This window comes from Aquila chrysaetos, chromosome 4 (genome assembly GCF_900496995.4).
Source record: "Aquila chrysaetos chrysaetos chromosome 4, bAquChr1.4, whole genome shotgun sequence".
In the NCBI taxonomy this organism is placed as follows: domain Eukaryota; kingdom Metazoa; phylum Chordata; class Aves; order Accipitriformes; family Accipitridae; genus Aquila; species Aquila chrysaetos.
Genome location: NC_044007.1, coordinates 62,010,976 through 62,029,447, shown reverse-complemented (window position 1 = coordinate 62,029,447; position 18,472 = coordinate 62,010,976). Strand labels below are relative to the sequence as shown.

Here is an 18,472-nt window from a genome sequence, read left to right as displayed (position 1 = left end):
TATGTTTGGTTTATTTTTTAAAAAATAACAAAGTATAAAAATGGATTAAGGATAACAGAAGATCAATAAAAAACATGCAAAATGCTTTTATGTAGTAAATCACAAAGAGAAATTCTACAGACCCTAGAAAATGCCCTAAACCAAGTCAGCTCTGTGAACGTAATCACAAAGTCTCTATGCTTTGGCTGTAGTTCATAATCTGAATATGTAGCATAAAGAAATAACTCATAATCCTCTTCTGAGGATTCAAGGACGTTGTTCACTATGAAAAGCTACATTTTTACTAACAGAAATTAATGAATTTCTAGCAATTAAAACCCAGGAAGCAAGATCGCTGTACTGTGGAATTTTTTTAAATAAAAAAGGAAGGTAAAACAAATGTTATGAAAAAGAGGAAGAAATTCACAAAGGAAGCAATTTTATGAGATATTAATTTAAATATTAGGCAGGGAGTAAAAATAAAAAATCAATTCTCTTTCAAACTTTTCCAGACTTCTAAAATCAAAATTAGCTTCATAATGCATTTAAAAAAAAAAAAAAAGCCAAAGCACCAGTAACATATAATAGAAAAGCATCATAGTGACATCACAGGCATGACACCTAACAATAAATCAGCTACAGCAGCAAAAGATGGATCAGGCCTTTTCTTCAGTGTAAAAATTTGCATTTTTACATTTGCCTATTTTCTTCACTGTTTACATCAGGCTTACAAATAAAGTTTAATAGAATATGATTTAATACAAGTATTCAGCTATTTTAGTGTTATTATTTAGATTTCAAAATAGATAGGAATAGAGTCTTCACCAAAGGGAAGCACCTCCTCTTAAAGAATGGATTAGTAGCACTGTCTACACATAATGCTTTTTTAACGAATATTGCCTTGAATATTCTGGTTTCTTTTTCACAGTAAACTTAGTCTGTCATTGTATACTGTCCATCTGGATAACTTCTTTCTAATTACTTCCTTCTATAAAGAATGAAAATACAGTGACACATTGGAAACAGTGATATTTTGAAAAAAAATCATGAGCATGGACAAATTCTAGATATGATGACAGCCAGGCAGGTAAAAATATTTTTAAAAGATTTTTTGTTGTTGTTATTATGTCTTGAGGTGTAATACAAATGCTTCCAAATGCACTGAGAGCTGGAAAGAAAGTTTCCAATTCTTCCAAATGAAGATAGCACCCTACTTTCACGATTTCTTTCCCTAGCAGCAGCTTGAGAAACCTAAGGAATATGGAATGTGTGTGTAAGTATCCCAGGATACTGCTTAGAAGACTACTTGTCAACAGCGTTACCAGCTCCAACCGACTTCAGATTTTCTTTCCTGGAGTTATAACTGTGTATTATTATTTGTCTTATCATTGTATATACAGCTCTGCTGCCATTATACTAAATTTGTTATCTGAATAGGATCATGTAACCTTTACTGATTTTGATTTAATACTGTATTTTCATTCTTTATCAAATAATTTAATTGGACATTCATAAACAGTAAGAGACTGTGTTTGGTGTGAAAAGAAATTTAAACAGAAACAGGGTTGCTACTATAGGGCTGAGGAACATAAACAAATCACTTAGATTTGCAGGGGAGAGAAGGTAAAATGGTTGGAGAGTAACAGAAGCTTCATTTTAAATCTCACTTTTATTGGAATCTGCGTATCATTGCAAACTAAGCAGCCATTAGTTGTGAACCTTAAATGTAAAAAGAAAACCACCTAAGGGTCATTTTCCGCAGTGGAGTTGACACAGTAAGACTTGCAGTAATACTTCTTGAAAGTAATAAGAGAGATGAAATCCAGTGAGAAGCTTTCTGTTACTGATGTGCTTCGCACAAGAACTGCTTAGATGTCTTCTCTATTCTTCCTACAAGACTCAATAGCCAGAGGTCTCTGCTATAAGCAGTGCAGATCCATAGTTTGGCTTTGTTAGCTATCACCACCGCAGAATTGCTTGGTGCTGGAGGGTCAAGCAACAGTGCAACTACAATAAAATAGATCTCGCTAGCACTTACTGAACAACTCAGAACTATAAAAGAACATCTCTTTCAGATTGCTGCACTACTGTAAATTTTTATCCTCATATGACAGAAATGCCTTATGAATGTATGGCCTTTCAGCCATGACATTTGCATACCAAACAACAATTTTGCCAGCCTTTGGAACAAACTGTTTTGCAAACCCTATTGTTGCATTTGTGTCACAGAGAATCAGGTGTCTTCCCTTCTGAAATCGAAAGCTCATCTCAGGAGAACCACAAGAGTGAGAGCAGGAGGATAAACAGGCTTAGATGTAACAAAAAGAATATCAGACAAATCATAGAAAACACACATACTTTCTTCGCCAAGTATCTTCTGAAATGTGAGTCCTTGGGTATAAAAAATATAAGTAGCATGTAGCAATTTTTATGGTCCCAGGGCATATACAACAACAATTAAAAAATTATTACAAATGTTGCAAATTGAAGGTACTGGCTATGGTGGTCATATACAGGGACTGAAACACAAACCTTCACAACAGAAAACTTACTGTTTTTTCAAGAGATAGCTAATTTATCTGATCCCTTCAGTGAATACCCGTACACGTACATGACATACATCATGCAAATGTCCTTCAAAGACTGGAATGGGCAAGTAGTTGGACAGATGAAGAACATAGCGTATTAAAAATATTATTGCTAGGAAAACGTAAAGCAGATCATGAAAAAAACCCCTTGTTAGGCTAGTTCTTTTTTGATCAAGGAAGTATCTTTATCAAGTTTTGAACATTTCAGAAAATCTTTAGGGCAAAGTAACTATTTGAAAAAAGACAATGGAATGAGATGGGATTAATGGTTAATACACCTGTTCTTTTGGGATTAATAGTATTAACACCCTGTCATACCGTAGAGATATTAAGAGTGTAACACCATTGTTCAATTGCTTTTAGCCCTTAAAATGTAAAAAAAAATTTAAAAAAAAAAAAAAATATCTAAAACTGAAAAACCACTGGCACTGTAGTCTTTATGACAATGCAATCTGTGGTCTTGCTCAGATACTAAGAGACATCTTTGTTCAGTGACCTGAAAGAAAGCCCTTGTATGGTTCAGGCAACAGAACCTGCATGAAACTAGATGCTGAGGCTTTATGAGCCTATTACAGGTTTTACAAACTGTATTCTCACATTTCTGTTTCAAGTAAATATTAATACATCAACTAATTCAAGAGGAATTCTATGAAGTTGACATACTTGCAATATGTTTGGCATTCAAAGGTACTATAATAATGGCATTCGAAGGTACTATATCAGTGTACAGTTTTTATTTAACACACAAAAAATAAAATGACCCTGAGAGTGACACAGCTGCCATTTTCACAACAAGCAAGATTTTAGACATTTCATACATATAGTCATTTTTCATGAATTTCAAATTGGAAAATTAACTTTGACCTTTCAGATTCAGGTCAACAAAAGCTCAGTAGACTTTTTGAAAGGTTTTTAGGTATCTTTTGAACTACAATTTTTGATAGCATGCCTTTAAAAGCCACAATATAGGGAAAATGTACAAGAAAATAAATTTCAAATTTGAATTTTTTATCACAGCTCACCAAATGACTCCACCCTCCAATTCATCACCTTTTCCATAAAACTGTCATGTGGGGAATGGCATTGACACGTTTGCAGAATAAGATAACTAGTATAAACTGAAGTCACAGTTCCACTCAGCTGATTTTACTGAAGGAATCTGCTAAAGAAATTTGAGTGCAACTGCAGGTTCTCACAGCCCAGCTAAATGAACAAAATGCTAGACTTCATACCAATAGTAAGAATCTCTGTACTCTTCCCTCTTTCCAAGTGGATTAAAAGACCCCCAAACCAGAATTTGCTTTGCTTCTGAACAAGACAACTTTGAATTTCAAACGTGCTTATTAAAATGCAGAGTTGTGCATCAAGGGGATGAGAGAAGGAAGTGGATAGGTATCAGAATTACTTGTCTGAGATACTGTAACTAATGATTTAGCAAAGCATGCTCGTCAAATATTGGATTATATGTATTCAGCCACTCGGTTTAAAAGCATATGGCTAATGATACCCTCCATGCATTCTTATTCATGTGATTTATACAACAAATACATGCTTTGCCTCTTTGTTTCCTTTCATTTATTTACTAAGAACAATAAAGATGCTAATTATGTTCATATATGCTGGTTGGTAGCACTGCAATTAATTTCTAGGCTAAGGCAACTGAATCAAGACTAGTTCACAGAACAGGACTAATCTGTGTCTTCTGGAGGTCATGTGTGTGTAACTGGATCTCTTTCAAGAACAAGATGAAATGTAATATTTGCCATCTATGTCCGAAAGCTGCTGGACAGTACATAAATTCGCTGCAGAAAGAGCTCGAGGAATTTCAAGGTACTTTTCTGCGTATGTCACAGGCTTTTGACAAGATTTATTCCCTTTTGCATTTGTGAAGGAGCACCACCTGCTCACATTATTCTCTCTTCAATAGCATGCATAGGAGTTTTATACCTATAGCCTACAAGCACAGAGCAGATAGGATGCTTTGAGTGGTGTCTGATCATTATCACTTTCCTACAACATTAGTAGCTCTCCATTTGTTAAGTAGTTTGAGACTACAAATTAAATCCTGCGTCTCACAGCAGGCAAACAACTTCACAAACAATTGAACTTCTTTTAAATCGCACTTGAACATGTCTGATTTTTGAACAAAATTTCTTAAAGATTTCTGTATTTTTTGTGTTATTAGGTTCAGAGATGTCTGGACTCTTCTATGAAACTAATACAATATGATCAATATAGTGTTCTTCATTCTATAATTTAATTATGTAATTTTGTTTATAATGATAGTTGGCTTGATATTTTATGACCATTGAGGCAGTTTGTTTTATTACTTTGTTAAAAGCTATTGGATCTTATAAAAGCATCAAGACAGTAATAATCATTGAGAGCTCTAATTTAGGGAGGAATAAATGAGCGCATTTTGTGTTGCCCTCATGTTCATTAATAGGAATTAAATGACAGGATAATCACAGATTTTTGTTTGTTATTGCATATTCCATCCACTAGCATCCTTCCTGTGCATGTGTCTAATCTAAAAATCCAAATAGCCTTTAGATGAAGACTTAGCAGCTCAGGCTTAGTGCTGACTAGCATCTGACATTGCCCTTTTCACCTGTATTTGACATTTAGATGACCTTGACTTCATTATTTAAGACAGGTATGAGTTTAAAGCAAATATGTGTTTTGCAGTCCAAAATGGTGCTGATATGTTCATTGCTGTCTTTTAAAGGCTGTGGAACAACAGCTGCTATTTTATTCCTCTGCACAGAGGCCATTGTTTCCAGAACCAGAAGGATCATAGTCATCGTTTCCCATGATAGGAAAATGTGAACACAATGAAGACATGAAGTCACTCTACATGTGGTATTTGGCATGGGATTTAATCATCTTTATTTGCAGGAAAAATAGGATTAAGCCTCAAAAGCACATCCAATGTTTAGTTATTAATAATGTTCTTCTAGCTAATAGTAAAAATCCTCACAACAAACACATGCAAAGATAAAATGGAACATCACCTAAGAACTGATGTAGGCACAATTACAAAGTTACTTACCATTTTGTTCTCTCTGGACTCCAGCAGCAAGCAAATCTGGCTCCCCAAGGCTTATATCATTGAGCCTGGTTCCTAGACACTCCATGCAAAGATGTTTGCACCATTCCTCTGCCTCTAGTTCTGGAAAAACAGAAAAAAAAATTGTTTGTGTTAACATTTTACTCAAAAAAGTATGAAGTTAAATCAATACCTTCTTACTGACCAGCTTTATGACAATATGCTTGTGTTGAAACTTGAGTTATTATCATAAAGTTCCACTCGAATTTCTTTGCCTTGATTTATGAACTTCTAAAAGGGTTTACACTATTAGGACTGCATCTTCCATTCAAATTTGGGGATAGGAGGTGGAGTTAACAAAAAAGAGAAAGTAGTGAATTTTCAAGGCAGTATATTTCTAGTAGGCCTTCTTGAAAGAAAAAATGCAATTTAGAAAAACATTAGGTATAATATCTGAAATATTCTTTACTGCTCTTTAGGTGAATCTGAACTATTAAAGCAATTTCTGTTTCTAAAGGTTCTAGAGTATTTTTCTAGGAGCAAAGGAAAAAACAGTAACAAAAAGACCTTCAAATGCAAAACTTTCTTCTCTGCTGTACTGAATGGCTATGCGTGTCAACTTAGTCTGAATAATTAATTTCTTCAGTTCTGTTTACCTTCTTTTGGTCTCAGAGCAATTTGGGCATTAGTTGGAACATTTCTGTGAAAATTCAAAACCTTCTAGTCTTTTCTGAGTCCTCCACTGCATCCCATTGACGTGCATCTGAGAGCTCCTTATCTGCCAATCTACCAAGACAGAACCTCCCCAAGGCATAACCCCCCCCGAGACACCACGACAGCCCCCCCTCCACACCCAGCCTCATCCTATCCACTTCCCAAACTTAACATCACGAAATCTCTGGCGTTGGTCACACAAACAACATGGCAAGTTGGCGTTCACACAGTGTGAAACCACAACTAATAAAAATTATGCAATGAGGCTAACTGTCTTTTATTACAGGATAGGCTTCACCTAAGGGAAGCTTCCTGGAGAGCAGGCTTGGCACACGGGACGCACTGAGCATCCACTGTCACAGTCTGTATCTGATCATCTTTAGGAGTGGGTGACTCCAGTCACGTAGAAATGTCTCTGTTAAACTGCTACAGTTTTTTCATTCCTATTTTTGGGGACATCTGGAAAATAGTTTTGTGACCATCTCTCCAACGTAGTGCTGAAATTTGCAAAGAGAAAAATACTGCATGCAAGCCCTGAAGCATCTAGTGATGATGACTCATTGTAATTACTGAAAGTTTATATCCAAGAAAAATCTTTCCATGCCTAATTGGTACAGTCCTCAAATCCTCGCCTGGCTAGGCATAGATCTCTAGTGACAAAAACATTTGCTGGACAAGAAAGGGAGACAGGCATGCAATTCCAGGGCTCCAAGAACCTTCGGATACCCTCCTTTGTTCAGGGCCCTGAATAATCCAGGAACAGATTGTTCCTAAGTTATTTTGGCTATCAGCTGACCAAGTTCCCAGGCAGACAGCTCAAATGATAGCGTCTGTTTGGGGATTTTTGAGCGCCAAACGCTGTTGTTGTCACAAGGACACAAACAGTTTGGGGGGGGCTTCTTCAGAGCACTGTAAGCAAAGGGGTTTCCCTTAACCCTTCTTGATTTTTTTGCAGTCTTTGTCTCAGGACACAGATCCCCAAAGTTGGTCTTCTCGTCATACCCTCAGCTTGTGGTGGTAAAAGACCGAACATTCTGCCAGGAACATCCAGATGACATTTAACTTTATATGTAAGAAGAAAATATTGAGGTGACAGCATACTGTTCCTTAACATTTCTACAGATACAGCCTCCTTGATGGAAGTAAGGAGAGAATAGGTATATCTCTGGACAGCAATACAAGCTTAGGGTTTTTAAAAGGAGTAAGACAAATTTGTTTAAAAGCCTACCTCCAAAATTCATCTTCTGCTCATTCATGAAGAAATTTTCCTCCTGTTTTCCCTTCCTCTCCTTCAGCCTTTGCCATTTCCTTGGATATTCGTGAGGTCTGCTGAACCAGAGCCATGCCTTATAAATCACACCTTCCCATGGAGAGGGCTTCATGCCAGGGAGATGATAAAAGTGGACCTCAAGACATGCTGCCATATTCCGGCAGCACGCAAAAGGGGTGGGGGAAGCGCACCAGCACATGGGTAAGTCAAGCCCCCCATCAAGGGAAGGTTTCCACTGAGTCACCCAACATCTGCTTCCAGCTACAGACAAACTCAGGGGAATCAGCGCAGAAGGGCTGGTAGCACAATGAAGACAGTGCAAATCTAGTCCAGTGCTCCCATGTTTCCTCCCTTCCCTCTCACAATTTCTTGCCTGCCTAAACCGTATCATAGAACAATATATATGCTGACAGAATTCATAGCTCTATGCAAAGCCTGTAATTTTTCCTCAAGTGTGGTCAGGATATAACATTTTATGTATTTTACAAAATCTGGATTTTATTACTTTCTTTCATTGTGCCTGCACCCAGACTGAAAGACTACATTCTGGAAATGTAGAATGAGATGATGGTAAACAAACACTAAACTAACCTTTCTAATTTTACCAACATCTAAGGAGAAAGGAAAACATATTGGCATTTCCATAAATCCAGCTTAACATCAGTATATATTCAAAACAGGACTCATGTAAAAACAACACTTCTATTTATATGTATCCTCACACCACATTTCCAGTAGATTTTTTGGGAAACAAACAAGCAAACAAAAGCATTGTTCTAGGAAGCTGTTTCTTGCGAGTGTCTTTGTTTTCGTCTCCTCAATCCACTTGCCTCTCTCTATTACAGGAACACCTAGATCTTGAAAGTTTGGATCCAGAAACTGCCTTTCAGAGTGTTTGACTCTGGCAGTTTAATTTAAGCTGCTGCTGCTTCACTGCCAAACGTTGATGATTAGACCCAGATTAGACCATTCTCCAACTGCCACACAGAAGAAACTTATCTTACTGCGAGCATTACAAGATCATGGCTATATTTTGCAAAGCATAGGCTATAACATGCATTGTATTGCTGTATAACTCAAAATTTGTATCTTACAAAAATGACCGACTTAATGCTACAGAAAATACAATTTCAATGCAGAACTGAAATATCTTCCCATAGAACTGTGAGGATTTGTGTCTCCTGTCAGAAGCATCAACATTATCTACAAATGTGTTTGGAAGGTCAAGGGTATGAGGGTACTGTGTGAGTTAGTTTTACCTAATGCATCCTGATAGCTATTGCTTACTTGCAAGGGATTGCCTTCAACCTTTTCCTTGACAGACATGTGAAATCTTCTTTAGAAGCAGGTGAATTACCTTTCAAAGCCAAAGCCATATTTCTTCTTTCACTCTGTGCATCTATAAAGCAGTTCACCATTCTTTTGTAAAAGGTCTATAGTATGCTTTGTGTTTCTGGATAACAAATATTATTTATGATTTTTTAAATTTATTTATTAGAATTTATAGTACATAAATGCATCAGTCACAGTAGCAATCTTTAAGCATGACAGCTACCACGTCACAAAACTGAGAAACCACTGTTACTTTATTTTAATTATATGCATATATTGAAACAGATGAAATATTACAGCGGAACCAAGTCATAAAAAACTGTCAGCAAAATTCGTCTCTTTAATGCATGTAGATTAGATTTATTGGTGGTAAATGCCGAGTTTTTAGTCGTAACTGGTACTTCTCATTGCAAAATTTAGTTTCCTTTTAAGATAACTGAATTCTTGGACTGAATGATAAATTGCAAAGCAAGCTTTCACAGCTATAAATAAAATCCAAATACTTGCATTTTCATCTTTACTGTTATTCAATTATAAAATGCTGCTATACAAATGTCATGAGGTGAGATAAAATGCAAAGAGATGGGAGACCTTAATTAGGCACTGTTATTGCATAAGAAATATTACTGGGAACAAATCTGTAAACTTCTTATCTGAAAATACACACACCTGGTTATTGGCAATATTTTCCTGCAGTTTAACTGAGCTTCTAGGTCATGCCTGAGGTTCTATGTCATTTCTACTTCAGTTCCCAGGTGGTTAAACTGGTGCTCTACCTAGTCCAACCACTGAAGTTGTGCGTTGCAAATAGGCGATACCACAGGATGATAAATGGGTTTGTTGATATAATGATGATGAAATAACATTGGCAAAAGGTGTTATAAATATAAATTTGTAAGAGTGAAAGAGCTCTTCTGCTACTTACGGTTTAAAACAGTTCATGCTACACAACCTATTCGACAGGGAGGAGGTGGTGGGGCAGAGCTACAGATATATTTCACTTCACTGTCCTTAGAGATCCTCTAGGTCTCCAGGGCTAGAGGTGGGACTGTTTTCAGACTCCTGACTTAACCAAGTATCTTCTGAATCCTGCTAACTTCATATTCTTTCACATTTACCTCCTGTGCCCACCTTGCCTCCCAGGAGCCTGTCATCACCCACCACAACAAGCTGCCAGCGTACTCGAATGCTGCTAGCCTGAGATAAAGCCTCAAAGAGGTGACCGCTCCTGCTCAGTTCAGCTTTGTCTCCTTCAGTAACACCATCTCCTGCTCTGCAAAGCAGTGCCCTCTGTTCCACGAGATCCCTTCCATCGCTAGCAGCAGCAAATAATTGCATTCATAAAAAAATGGCTCAATTTATATGCAACTCTTGAAGTTTAAAAACAAAGAAGAGGAAGTTTGTCTCTTCCCCTTCTCACGCAGCCCACATAAAGTGCTGTGACCAAGGATTTAAGTTGGAAACAACATGTATGCAATATTAGAGGGAGGTAAACATTGTCCTTGTGCAAATCAAAAAACCTCACTTACTTTTTGAGCTTTCCCTGATGTCAAAGTGTATAAGCCTAAAATGTTAGTTTCTTCATTTCTGAAACATTCTTATATATTTTCTGCACAAATTGTTTGACTCTTCTTCCCTCTAAACTACTTCTGTAAGAGGTCCAAATCCAACTGAATATTCTTACTCTGAATGAAACTGGAGAATCTTTCCTGCTTGGGTTAGTAGGACTTAGACCTGATATTCTATACAAGGAAAAAAAGATGGTGCAGAAAAGCCACATGTGCCAATTTATCTCTTCTAAAAATCACCCAGCCTTAATTAGAAGTTAATAGGAAAAAATATGATAGAATTCCCACAGGATTGATGTGCTATTATACTGTGCCACATACAATATATGCAGCAACTTAATTTCATTTTTTTTTACTAGCAAATAACACTACTGCCTGCAGGCACGTAATTTCTTATCAAAATCCATAAAACTTTAAAAACCTCTATTGTTTATCAGGATATATATAATCCTTTGATGATTCAAACATAATTTTATTTTATAAATATTTTAAATATGTTGTCTAACAGTGTCTCCATTACTTAGGGCACTTTTACTAGAGCACATTACACACTCAAACACAGATACAAATGCAAAGCAATGTGGCTATTTCTTATCTTTGCTCAGAGGAACGTATGAGTAGTGCTTATTTTGTGTAATAACATGTATTAATCATCAACACTGGCTATGCATGAATTAGGCAATTTTTTGTTAAATGATAGACAGGAAGCATGAAGGGGACGTAAGTTCTATTTAGTGTAAAAGAACAGAAAATTAGTCTGTATGTAGAGAAAAACTTGCTTTCAATTAGATAGTAATAGAGATAGTGGGCTGCAACTCTGAAAGCGATTTGGTTATTAACATTATTTTTTTATTGACCTATTATATTTGAAGCTATTTTATAAGATATGGGACTCATACATAGGATTTTTGCTTGTGTTCCAACTAATACTACCTCTAAGGAAACTTTTTTGCATTTTTCTTGAACTGTGACTTTTGAATCTTTCACCTGGAGTAGTAACCTGCTATTACATAAGTGTAAATCACTGAACCAAAAAGGCAAAGAAAAAGTCATGAAGGAAAACCACATACACTGTTAAATTTCATTAATTTACTGAAAATGCTCTATCTTCAGGCTGTGACAAAATATTTTAAAGGAAATCTGACTATATTCTTTGGAAAAAAAAGTCAGTGAGTCGAGTTCCTCAAAAATTTCTTGTCACTGCCACTTTTTTCTTTTAATACCATAAGACCCTTAATTTTTAACGATTTCCAGCTATTAAAATGTATGCATATTTTTTAATATACCATCAGTTTAATGACATACCCACTTTTCTCTGTACAATTTGAGCATTATAAATTTTTTTGCTTAAGGAAATACGGAATAACACAGCAATCAAGCTAAATGAATAATTACAGAACATGAACACATGCTGTTCTCTAACTTTAACTTGGTATATTTTGCCAACATCCTTTTTTAACTGAGGGAAGATACAGCCTAAGTATTATACACAAAGAAACTTTTATTTTCCCATCATTTGCTATTTTAAACTTGTGTTGGCATAAGGATAGCACAGTTAATTACAATAATTACCAAAAGACATTTATTAGCTGTGATACAATTAAAACTGATATTTCTGCCAAAAATCATCCACACTTATCTGGAGGTGCTGCAAGGTACATCACAAACAGGTCTCTGATAATTTTCATTTGTGCATGTACCTGTGTTTGCAAATGGCCAGCTGTGTATCCCTGTAGTTATCGAGGTAGATGAAAACTGATATTTTCCTGACAATACCCCTTTCGTTTCTGCAAGTCTGATCAAAAGTGTCAGCTTGAATAATCAGCACTCAGCTACTAGACCGTCTACTATCCTGTGTATTATAGAAGCATGTACAATGTTAAGTGAATGCATTTGAAGGCAGTAACGGTATTTAAAAAGATCTATCATATTGATGTTACTGTCCATTAAACTATTTCCCTAAAATAAGACTTTCACTGCACATAACACCCACTCTCATTGCTCCTCCTTTCCGGTGTAAAACTGCAGTGAAAGAGCACCCTTCATCCAAATGCTGAAAGAAATGCCCCGCCACGCTGACTAGCAGTCCCTAACCAAAGTGAAAGCAGTAGGAAACAAAGTTTCCCATCTGAAATGCTTGAGAATGTAGTTTTCATACAGAAACAGAACTTACTTGACTTGTTTAAAAAATGGAGAATGTATGGGAAAATGAAGAAAAACAGTTAATCTACAAGAAAGTGGTTTCCTTTGCTCAAGACTAGAGCTAATGTAACTATAGGACATTTGTTTTCTTTTTTTATTTAGGTAAATGGCAACTTCTGCTATTAAAAAAAGTGAGTATCACTTTACTCAGTGATTAGTCCTACAGAAATGAATGATGCCATTCCATGAAGAAAATGCTATTTGGTGGGTACCCTTGAGGGTAGATTTATAGGTATCCTTACAGATAGTGCATTCTTCACGCTGGGGACTAGAGAGTGTCATTATACCATAAATGTTTATCAAGCATTAGTATGTCCAACAGATCAACAGCAAGGTGATAGAGCATCATTACTCAAAAATATCCCTAGGAAACTTTCACTCTCAATTCAAACTTTCTTTCAAGTGCGAAGTAATAATTATGAAAACCTGCCTGAACATAGAAGAAACATTTACATTTTGTCTGAAACTAATGGGCCAGTTACAAGAATCTGGCATGGGAATTAGACAGTTCCCCAGGACTGTCAATCCATACCTGTTCCAACACTTATTAACATTAAATGACAATGGCATGAAAGTAAAATAACCTCAGGCAGCTTGTGTGTACTGGGAATGACACAAACACCTTCAGTCAAGTGTCCAAAAAGGGTCTGTCACCAGTAACATAACACACAGAGGATGCTATCACATCAACTTATGCAGCTACCCCATGACTGACAGTCAGCAATAGCATTTTTCTGGCTTAAAACTGGGTAGTATTTCAGATTTAGTCTACTCCCATAGTACTTTTATTCCTCTTGGAAAAGTTATAGGGCCTTTTCTTAAATGCATGGGAAATTTAATACCTTCTGTGTAAATCTGAAGTATGCCTTTCTCCCATTGTCAAGTGTTTAAGTTACGGTCTAGTAAGAGGACCAATACCCCAAATAAACTAGTACATATTCTAAGGTTCATTGCACTTTTTTTTTTAATATGTTAAATATTCAGTCTTATCTTTGAACTATCGACAAATCTTGCCACTTGAAGATCAGAAATACTGTTAGATAAGGTAAATAATTCTAAAGGTATTATTTTCCTATACAAAATCAAGGTGATAAGGACTAGTTTCAATACGTGGGAGAAAACATATGCACCACTGCCGCTATATGCTTCATTGCTCTTATGCCTTTGACCACATGACTTTCACTCCAGCCATCTGAATACCTTCTGCGTTAAATCAGTAGGAGCAGACAATGACTAGCAGACTAGGAAGTCTTTGGAATATCCCCTTCTTCCCTTTGGCTCCCTATTGCCTAAACATAGCTGACTAAAGCAAGACTTCCAGCTTTGAATACTTAGATTTATTAAACACTGTCCCTTTTTCGTTGAGCACAGAGGGCAGTGTTAGTGTTGCCCCCTTCTGATTTTACTGAGATTAGGAAACCTTTCCTGAATGGTGCTATATGCCACTTTCAAAATAACAACCACCCCCCTGAAAGAATAATTTTTGTCTTTCTGTGCTTCCACTGCCCAAGAAATACAGCATTTTTATCCAAATCCTAAAACTAGTGTTGTAAAGATCTGAGTCTTTGCTACTATTAGAGCTAACAATCAGGATTTTATGTCATTGGAAGTGCAAAGAAACTGATTCAAAGCAATTGCAGACAACTTCTGACTGAATTAATCTTTAAGATCGTAACACCGTGGTATCTGCTCTACCTGATTTTCAGTTGCATAAAATTTTACTCCCAGACAGAACTAAGTATTAGCTAGAGATGACTTGGTGTGTCTTTTGCTTTATTCTTGGTGGATTTTAATGTGGTGCTACTGCAAAAAGAAAAAAACCCAAGCCTTAAAAGTTGCATAGTCTAGAGTTAGTACCTAAGGAAATATAATGAGAAATGTCTTTCTCAAATTTCATATCTACAGAAATTAAACTCAAGAGAATTCTTTTTTATTACGAATTCTTCACATTTCTTACTCTCATTTTACACTTTTCTTGTATCTTTTATTCTCAGCATTAAACAGGTCCCTACATTTGATGCACCTAAATTTTATTTCAAAAAATGTTTTATGAAAATAGACATTCTTTGAATGCTCTATGAAAATAGACACTTTCCAACCAGGGAAAATCTCCTATAAATATTATTCTCCTAAAATAAAATTGTATCCAAGTTACGCCATTTTAGATTCCTGGTTTTTGATTTACACCACTGATACCCCTACCAACATGATCTTAAGTAAGACACACATACGGCTGCCTGAGAAGAGGCAGTCTGCTTAAAGCTGAAACTCAGAATCCCAACTTTCATTAAGTTAATAGGATTTTTTTTTTTTTTCATTTCAGTGGAACACTTCTAAGATACAGCACAGCAAAACTACGTCCTTTGCTGAACCAGAAAAACAGCAAATAGATCAACCTCAATTACGTGTCATTTTTCTTCCAAGAAAATCAGAATAAGACTTGATGAATGCAATCTTACAGAACAAACCAAGATTAAATCATTTGAAACTTCAAGAACTCTGCTGAATGATGGCTTAAGGCCATGTTAACTGGAGACTCACTGATGAAAGATTGTTTTATTTCATATCTTTCATCCTTATTTAAGGGTAAACAACTCATCATAAAAGTATTAAGAATGTTTAAATGTAATATTTTGAACAATATAAAGTGAGACCTGCACAGAAAGGTTAGGATTTAGGATTGTAAATCAGGGGTGCCGATTACAGTGAAAAACAGTATCTGAAGACGAAGCTGTAATTTATGCACACTGGTGATCAATTGCCCAGTTCCAGCTTACTTGTGAACTGATTTATAAACACCCGGAGTACTAGAGGGCAGGGGATAGACGTCCTTTCCTTTACGGAAGAGTTTGATTCACACACTAGCAAAGACTGGTCTCCTTCTGTGTTCCTTACTTGGACTCCAGGCCAAAGTCCTCTTTGGGATCTCTCATGACCGAAGCTAAATTCAAATCCAGGTTCTCCCTGGCTGGTATCTTTTAATGGACAGAACAAGCTGGAAAACCAGTTATAAACAGAAATGAGTTATTCACAGTAGGGATGAGAAAATTGATCACTGTCATTTAAAAAGGAGTTATCTAGCACCATCAGCACACTCAACAAATGGGCAAAAGTACAATATACATATTGTTTTTTCTTATTTTCTGCATTAATGCTTTTAAATGAGGAAAAGGCTGATTTGAAATTTACTCTTCCTTCTGTTTGGGAACTGTGGCCTACTCCTAAGCTCTGCTGCCTTAAAAAATGCAAAAAAAAAAAAAAAAAAGACCTCTTGATTTTGTGATATGTGAGGGTAACCAGGGGTTTACTGACTTACTCATAAACAAATGAATTTGATATCAAGGTTTACAATGAGAACATAATAGCAGCCAGATCACAAAAAGCAACTAAATGCATAATTCTCTCCTTTTTCCTGAGTCAGATAAGGGCAGGCAGATACTTATTATTTTTTTACATTTTCATAATAAATCCTAACATATGCCTTTGCATAGAATCTTTATAACTTTTATAATTAATGAATCAGTTTCCATGCCCCAAACCAGTAGTGTAACATAGTAGATTGAAGCACAAATGAAAGAAACTTGTTATACAAATGATAATGAAATTTTGGAGTAGCACCTTACTAAGCTAGAAAGAGAGGGACCTTTTCTGTTTGTATCAGAAAAATTGGCATCTTTCACTCCCTTGATCTGACCACTCATGAAGCCCACGGTTTATATTGACAAATACATGTGTAATGCTTATAGGTACAAAAATCAAATTTGAATGAAGGTTTTTACATATATACCACTTAGAGTTATAAATCTGTAGTTTTTCTTCAAGACACCCATTAGAGACAATATTTATTTCTTCAGTATTCATAATAATCTTCATCAGCATACATACAATTTTTTTACATGCTGTCATCTGTTAGATTCACAAAGGAAACTAAAATTATAGATATGACAACCTTACAAAATTAAAATTAAACCCACATAATTCGTGGGCTACCACTATTTTCTTAATTTAGCATGCATGCAGATACAAACTGCCTATAAAGTAGTTTAACATAATCACACGCAGAGACATACAACTCTTCCAGCTTGTTTCTACTTCTAGTTTCTAGTACTATGTGATCATAGATTTTAAGAATAATCCCTTAGAAATTAAGATATTAAATCTTTTCACTTAGATTGTTGTCTTACGATATTAATTTTTATTATACTCATGTCTACCTTTTAACTAAAATGGCAATTTTTGATAGGATATGAATCTGAGGAAATCTCCAGGTATCAAGAAATGCATAGCAGGGCATTGCATTTGAAGGACTAGTTAATGACACGTAGGATATTTAGAATTTCTTTTCAGTTGGTCCTTAACCACAGTAAACGACATTTTCATCTAAGTCATATTTCTACAGATAAATAATAAATACTTCTCAGCAAAAAGTATAACTGTCAATATGAAATGCAATATGGGAAGAAAACTAGTTCTACTCAGCACACACTAGAAATATTGTTAGACAAACGTAATATAGAGATATAGAGAAGTTATGTATCTGAATAATGCTGATTTGTACTTTATTGCTGATGAGTAACAGCCGCAGGGACAGCATTTATTAATGGGAGAGTGCTGCTATATCTAGTGACATATGCTGGGAGCACTGCTTCCTGAATCACATAGATGTCATGGACGTTGTGCTACACTTGGAAAAGATTCACACTGTCACTGAGCAAAAACATTTTGAAATGACATTGGCTTTTTGAGTTTCCTGAATTAATTCATTTCCCATCACTAGAGAGAGTAGAGGAGATAAATGTCAGACACCCTATTTAATTCACTTCTCATTTTTTCAGTGAGGTGATTGTAAGCTATAGCAAAGTTTAGGCTAACCTCCTTGCACATTCAAGCAAACTTACCGCGGTAAGATCGTTGATGTTTAGAATATAAAGCAGAAACTACACAGTAAGACATTTGGTCATTCTTAGTGGATTAATGTTTATAGGAACATAGCTAAAAAGACCTGTCTTTCCTAGATAGGTTAGCTTAATTATCTAGAGGCTTGCCCATTAGCACATTCAAATGTTCTTTCATTTTACATTTATTAGCTATATTCATTTTATATGCCCACAGCAAATTCTCTAATTTGATTATTTCAATTTCTAGGTCCAGTCAAAATTATCCATAACACAATCTAGGCAGAAAAAACAGCTGTAATATTGACTTCATGTTTTATTTATGGAATATAAACTTCAGTTACAGGATTGATTTTTTTCCCCTTGAAATTGAAATGAAATGCTGAGAGGTTTGGCCAATGAAGAACTTTATAAAGAAACAGGCAAATTCATACTGTCACTGAGCAAGTACCATTTTGAAATGGAGTTGACAGTCTTCCAACAGCAGTCTGAAGAGCTATCTTTGGGAGACACTTTACAAAGTACTTCCCATTTGTTCAAATGGAGATAGTATATATTAGTGAGCCATTGTTCTTATTTGGAAGATGATTAAATGATCACCTTGCTGACAGACGTGGTTCCCTTTTCCACTTCACTGATTCTAAGTTTGCTTAATTTTTCTGTTAGCCTATAGGCTTACCTTTTTCTCCTAAATTTGGGACTATTTTTAATTATGTCTAGTTTAGAAACAAACGATGCTTCATAATAGACCAGGTTTTATGATTTCATTAATAGAAAAATAACAGTATTATGTCTGTATTTTAGCTTTAGAACTACACACATTTTTAAGGAAAGGCTTGGTTTTAAAAACAAACAAGGAATTTGAGATTAGTTTT

General features: G+C 35.7%; 1 protein-coding gene across 2 annotated transcripts in view; it reads right to left on the bottom strand.

The window, feature by feature from the left end:
* Positions 1-18,472, bottom strand: part of DOK6 (docking protein 6) — a 266,549-nt gene that overhangs the window by 102,013 nt on the left and 146,064 nt on the right. For both annotated transcript variants that reach the window (XM_030011402.1, XM_030011403.1), the window contains exon 4: positions 5,620-5,739. In XM_030011402.1, the coding sequence (XP_029867262.1) occupies positions 5,620-5,739 (120 nt within the window). The remainder of the gene's footprint in view (positions 1-5,619; positions 5,740-18,472) is intronic.